General features: G+C 48.6%; 3 protein-coding genes across 3 annotated transcripts; 1 reads left to right on the forward strand and 2 right to left on the reverse strand.

Moving 5' to 3' along the window:
* Positions 1 to 1044: 1044 nt before the first annotated feature.
* Positions 1045 to 2670, reverse strand: H257_08778 (hypothetical protein). Its single transcript, XM_009834817.1, has one exon. It carries the CDS (start codon positions 2578 to 2580, stop codon positions 1174 to 1176), a length of 1407 nt encoding a protein of 468 aa, XP_009833119.1. The 5' UTR covers positions 2581 to 2670; the 3' UTR covers positions 1045 to 1173.
* A 1026-nt stretch (positions 2671 to 3696) lies between these two features.
* On the reverse strand, positions 3697 to 4442 carry H257_08779 (hypothetical protein; the record flags this gene model as incomplete). Its single annotated transcript, XM_009834818.1, has 3 exons — positions 3697 to 3882; positions 3964 to 4239; positions 4290 to 4442. 3 exons carry the CDS (start codon positions 4440 to 4442, stop codon positions 3697 to 3699), a joined length of 615 nt encoding a protein of 204 aa, XP_009833120.1.
* A 537-nt stretch (positions 4443 to 4979) lies between these two features.
* H257_08780 (hypothetical protein) lies at positions 4980 to 5722 on the forward strand (the record flags this gene model as incomplete). Its single annotated transcript, XM_009834819.1, has 4 exons — positions 4980 to 5111; positions 5155 to 5280; positions 5331 to 5478; positions 5586 to 5722. The coding sequence occupies 4 exons, from the start codon at positions 4980 to 4982 to the stop codon at positions 5720 to 5722; spliced, it is 543 nt and encodes a 180-aa protein (XP_009833121.1).
* Between the last annotated feature and the right edge of the window lie 996 nt (positions 5723 to 6718).

A 6718-nucleotide genomic window follows, 5' to 3' on the forward strand; every position in this document is an offset into this window, starting at 1 on the left:
TTTTAAAGGTTATGCATACTATCAATCAACTCACAAACCTCCTTGTCAATAATACCAGTATGGCGCCAACAATTTACAATAGTGACTTGCGTCACAGATTGCCAAGCTTGGCCCACTCCAACGCGTCCAACAGACTAACTTCGAGCAGTGCTCACGAGTGACGCGAAATTCTCTTTTTCGTCAGCCGTTTCAACTAACTTGTTCAAATATTTCAACAAGATGCAATGCTCGCAGCGCACCAATCCAATGACGGATGGACATCGTCATGGTCATCGTGGAAATTAAGCTAGGATATCAATCCCCTCCTGAATTCGAAATTGATGTCCATTTTTCAATCCGAGTACATTGACCAATCAGAAGCAAGGAACCCTGGCAACTTGAAGAATGACAAGACTTCCAAGAGGTCGTAAAGTCAAGAGCCATCCAACAAGACCCCCGCGTATGAGGCGATCCTCAGTGAAGGAGGGGACGAAGGTGGGATGCATAACAAGCAGCGTTATTGATTCTGCTGTAAACCTTATACTCCTAACAGTAAGTACGAAAAACTTACAGTAAGAACTTGTCCAACTTGCTTTTTGAGCACAATATAGTAAGAGGAATGTTACGGTACTGTATGTGCACGAGGTCACAATGAAATGATCACCCCGTGAAACTCAAGGCGTTTACACACGTTATGGGTCGAGTGGGGATTAGCGACTCCGTGGTATCGCTGCAAGCGATGAGCTGTACCGGTTGTGATCAGATTTCACTGACATTTTCATAGGTACTGGAGCGGGGGGTATATGGTACCGGTAGTACTTCGAATAAGTATTGCTGACAGAATAAAAATACTGAAGTACTCATCTGTATTAATACTCCGGAGTATCAGATTTCATTTTATTTACTGTAAGTATTGCATGTACATACAGTAGATGATAGAATTTTCAGCTTGATTCACAGTGATTCGAAAACCACGCGAGGTTTATTGCGAAATAATCACAATACTCCTACTAACGTTAGCCCGAACCATTGTTACTCGTATTAGCCGCGATTAGTTGCTAACGTTAACGTTAGCCCGAACCATTGTTACTCGTATTAGCCGCGATTACTGTTCATTTGTACAGTTGCATACAGTAGCTGCATGGGCACGCGTTGCTATCACAGCACAAAGGACTTGTCAACAAAAAAACAAGGTTAAACTCGTTCTCTGTTGGCCCTTTTCGCTTTGGCCTGCGTCACCAGCGTGTGAAACCCGTGCAAAGACGCCATGCCAACGACAGCCATGATCAAACTGACGACAAACAACGGGGCGAAAGTGTCAAAGAGGGCGGGGAGCAGCGGCAGCACAATGCGACTCATCGAGGCGGAGGAGCCGAGGATACCCATCCACGTGCCTTGTTGCCGGGAGCCCAGGATCTTGGAAAATGCGGCGAGAGACACCGTCGTAATCAGCGGACTGCCGACGCTCCACACGAAAAAGATACCGAGGGCCATCTCGTTGAACGACAGCGGCCACAAAAAGAAGAGCAGGCCGTTGCCGACGACCATGGCCGCCAGCCCAAGGAGTAGCCAACCGCTATCGGCAACTTTGCGGCGACATACCATGATGGCGAGGTAGCTGAGCAGCCCTAGCAGCCCCATATTGAACTGGAACGCAGATGCAGACGCCACTGCTTGGTCCCCAGACAACCGAGTCACGTCCAAGTACAGAGGCACACTGATGGTTTCAAAAATGGAAAGGACGCCACGCCCAATGATGTTGAGCCCGACAAAGACCGCGACTCCAAAGTAAAACAAACGAGTGGACAGTTCCTCGTCGACGACGTCGTCGCCAGTCGTGTTGCTGCCTTCGGTGGGGGCATGCACGACGACATTCATACTACTCGTGTCCATGGATGATGGAGGGGGGATCGATGCATGAAGAACTTCGCTGTATCCGCGCCACATGCATATGGCTAGGACGAAATCGAATGCGGCCATGACCAGCCCTGGGTCATTGAGCTCGTGAATCGAAATCCCCCCAACGAGGGTGAAATTCACACCTACAAACACTTCACCCAGCCCAGGTGTGAGGGCATACCCTAGGAACACTACTGTGCTCAGCAGCGTCAAGTACGTCAAACGCTGGTCCATGGACGTGAGGCGCGCGATGTCTGCGCGGCAGACGCTTCGGTTTCCAGCGCCGACTCCCACGATGAAGCGGCTAACGACGAGAAGCGTCTTGCTGTTGGCCACATGGGAGTCCGCGAGCAAGTACATGATGTTCCCAACCACGCCGATTGCCAAGGATACCATGTACACAAAGCGAAAGGACGCGCCAGGGCGGTCACATAGGTACCCAAACACCATCGACGATACCAGTCGACCGATGCTGAAGATCGACATGAGGATTCCCATGTCAGCAAGGGTGCCGCCTACAGACTGGCAGTAGAGGAAGAGGGTGGGCATGACAATCCCGCGCGAGGATTCGGCCGCGAATTCCATCGAGTTGATCAAGGCCACTTGGATGCGCCATGACCGCGTTGCCTGAACGTGATCAAAGCGAGGTGGTGGGGTATCTGGAATTGGCTTGTAGGCGTTGTAGGACGAAGATAACATCATGGACACGATTTCGAGGGGGGCAGGCAGTGCGAGCGATAGCGGCGATGGTGGCGGCACCACGTGTGTCACCGAATACGACTTGAATTGTCGATATCGACGTTGAAAGCTCGACAAAAAATGTCATTACAATATCTCACCATTTTTCTGAGGCTAACGTGCACAGCAATATATCACCAATAATTAATACTCGAGTACTGTAAATCTTTGCTTAAAGACTATTTTTGTCACAAAATACCTTAAAACGTTATTGAATTCGGCCATTCAGGCTCCATTTCGTCCGATTCGGTTTTACTCGATTGAAAACGCATACAAATCGCGAAAACACATACTCCCCACAACGCATTCGAATTGCCAATCAAAGTTAAAAACATCGGAACAGAAACTGGCTATGCGCAACGGAGTACCACAGTCAACATTGAGTCGTAAAGTACGGATATTGAATATTTGTTGATGTATTAGTATCAACATTTTCCACATTCAAAATAGATATTTTGAGCGTTTATCGTTTTTCGGAGCGAAGGCGAAGTTAAGATTGGCTGTTGCCTGTTGTTGAGCGAGCTCATATTGACCGTCCATAGCCCGTTAATCACGGCGTCGTGAAATACACTAGAATGACGTTTCAGGACTGATGGACGATTTATACTGCACCGTTGTCCGTAACTAGTGTAGCCTGCAGTATTGGCGATAGATACCTCATTTGGAGGGGTCCAACGCATGATAACGTTAGTGTAGCCTTCATTCAGGTAGTAAATCCACCAAATTCTCTAATAATTATGACCAATGATTGTTTAAATTGCATTTACTACATGTATACGTGCTTCAGTTCCAACGCGTAGATTATTTGGTGCATTTTGCGTCGACACTGAGGATATATATCAGCTACCAAGTGGAGACTTCACGAAATAAGCTATATTTCCATGTATTTGAAGGTCGCCATAGAGGATCACTCCCTATTAATAATGTAGTCTACACTAATAAGGAAGCCATATTACTGTAATGAAGTGCCCACACTGGTTACGGACAACGGTGTAGTACTGTACAGTGTACACTATGAAATACTCAAATCTAGTAGATGGAAATATTTGAAAATGCAACGTAAAAAATAGTGTCGCCAGCTCAATCACCCAAAGGAATTGCCTTCAACAAATGATATTCGCTGTCGCGCACGAGGCGGTCTCGTCTGTTGGCCGGCTCTTCGATCACAAACATGCAAATCTTCAAGTCGGAAATGTAAAACGTGTTCTTGATTCGTAACGACAGGATGCCGTTGATGGCGGCCGACGCTTGGTCCACATAACACACCTAACCACACCATCACGATGAGACGAGATGATATGTCGTAAGTCCAACCTCGTGGGCCACCCATCACTCGGGGTCAAATACATGCGTGGCCGAGCCGGCAAGGAACAGAGAGTTCTGGTGTGGCGAGGGAGCGTCGGATGGCAAAGGCGCTCGTAGAGGTAGCAGGCAAGAGGCGACCCAATGGAAATGCCCACTGTAGGATGTACCGTTGGAGAACACGAGTTGAAAGTCCACGTGCGAGAATTCGCACTTGCGATCAAACGTGGCCGTGTGGTTCGTCGGCGACGCAAACGACAGGATGGCAGACAGACCCCACACCATGAGATTGCACTTGAACACGTAGGCTGTCGTGTACTGCTGCGTCACGACCATGAGGAGGTCGTTCAGGACAAACATAACCACGACACTTCGGACGCCGCGAGAAAGATCTTCTTGGCGTATCGAATGAATTGGTCGGTCACCGATTCGTTCAAGACGGTGGTCGTCGACACACAGTGGTACACGAAATTAAGTGGTTCCAGGACCAGCACTTGGGTGGAGAGCAGAAAGATGGCGGGCATGCTTCGGATGAACAAACCGTGCGTCCCACCCAGACAACCCCCGACACCCGATTGCGCTTAAACAAGTTCAGACCCACCCCACCACGTCCCCTCGGTTCAGGACAGTGTAGATCAATGCCATGGCCACGACTGCGATGATGATACAATCTCCAGCGGGTTGACCAGACTCCCACGTCCAGGAGGGGGGTGGAGAGTATTTTGATGGAGCCAATGTCCCCTTGAAACGACAGCACTTCGCGCGTGGCGACTGCCCAGTCCCACGCCAAGAGCCACCCGATGTAGTGAAACGCAGGCAGGGCCGAATCAAAGATGTTTTGGCGGAGCAGGGAGATGTTCGAGACCACCGATGTTGGGGTTGGTTATTGGGCAATGTTAATGTCCAGAAGCCTGATGTCCTCTTGAGTAGTGACGACCAAGGCGTTCCAGTTGGCTATAACGGCGGGGTCTGGGTACAGGGCTGTGTTGAGCATAAAGGCCATGGGTTTCTTTATAAAGAAGGGCATGCACTTGTCTTGCTGGGTCTAGACTTGCGTGCAGATGGCTGGCGATGTGTTGGAAGACAAATTGGGCTTGATGATGCTGGTTCCGAGCGATACGACGATGAGAGCTTGCGACGTTGGCGAAAATAGAAACTCCCCCAACAGCGAGTTGCAAGCCGACTCGGCACTTGTAAGAAGGAATAGACCTGTCCTGTGGGCACTGAGTTGCACAGCAAGTTGCCGCCAACTGCATAGCCGTTGTTCAGCCACCTTGCTGGTGCGCGCCGCACCAGAACTCGCTGTCTCTTGCCGCCTCGGCCACGCATGCATTTGACCCCAAGCGATGGGTGGCCCACGAGGTTGGACTTACGACATATCATTCTCGTCTCATTCGTGATGGTGTGGTTAGGTGTATTACGTGGACCAAGCGTCGGCCGCCATCAACGGCATCCTGTCGTTACGTATTCAGAACACGTTTTACATTTTCGACTTGAAGATTTGGCGCGTGTTTGTGATCGAAGAGCCGGCCGACATACCAGACCGCCTCGTGCGCGACGGTGAATTTTCCACTTGGCAATTCCGTTGGGAGATTGAAACCTCTACAGTACTTTACTTATATTACTGTAATACCTTTTCTACACATTTTCGCATGTGGACTGTCAAGCCTTGGACCAAGTTGCACCACAGCATGTAGCCGAGAACGTCAGTACATCAGTCAACTACTACAGACGCAGTAGCAATCTGGCATCACCGTTCGCAAAGTCAACGTTGAAATTGCAGGCCGGTGGCGGGTTGTGGTGAGGTTGTTGTGCGCCAGGCTCAGAACGATAGACATGAGCCTGTCATTGTTCTGAACCTGGCGCAAAGCAACTTCGCGAGGCATCATCTGCAATGCCCATTGTTGTACTTCTGTTGGCTTTGCACAAGGCGATGCACTCGTGCGTTAAATCCATCGACCATGGCCATGTTTAACGCACGAGTGAAGCGGCATCGACGACTCTTTAGCACTGGAGTACAATCGACTATCATTAGCACCAGCGCCAAACAGTCGAAGTCGGGTGTCCTTGGGACTAGAGGGTTCGATATAATGACGCATCACTTGACTCATGGAGTGATAGACTTTACAAGCTCCTTGGGCGTGTGAATGTGAAGGCAATGGCACGAGTAGAAGAATAATATCACGGATAACCAGCAAAATATTACATGTATTGCGTCATACTACAGTAGTACCATATCCCTCATCGTCGTGGGATATCCCACCAACTTATATTTCCGTTGTATTTTCAGATTCAAAAATTTATATCGCATACTAAAAGCAAGATAGATAGGGCTGCCAAATTTCCAGTCTCTACCATCCTATATGGTGCACTTTGGAAGTTGTGTATCGCTGTACTATTAATAACGTTACTATTATTGTGCTTTTCATGTAGTTTGCCCGTTGTTTAACTGCGTTAAACAACCAGACGTTTAAAATAATATAAGCCCGATTGAATATAAAACAACGCTAAACACAAGTTCTGCATTTCAGCAGAATAAAACAACGCTTACTTTATTTCAACTGCTAACTAATCGAGTTGCAGCACCAGGCCAACTTACGCCGTACAACCACCAGTTCATCACGATGCATACCGTATTAGGATGTGAAATGGGAGTACTATACATCATGTAGTCGTAGTGCGCCATTGCCTTCCACGTACAGTGCTAAGGTTAGAGCAGATCAAGAGTTGAAGGTATGACATAGCTTTGAATCATTGGACAGAGCGACGACTACATGTACTGTAGCCTAACTATATCCCT

Source organism: Aphanomyces astaci (genome assembly GCF_000520075.1).
Source record: "Aphanomyces astaci strain APO3 unplaced genomic scaffold supercont1.20, whole genome shotgun sequence".
Lineage (NCBI taxonomy): Eukaryota > Oomycota > Saprolegniomycetes > Saprolegniales > Verrucalvaceae > Aphanomyces > Aphanomyces astaci.

Coding starts and splice junctions, on each gene's coding strand:
- H257_08778 (XM_009834817.1), bottom strand. CDS start 2,580: ATGATGTTATCTTCGTCCTACAACGCCTACAAGCCAATTCCAGATACC.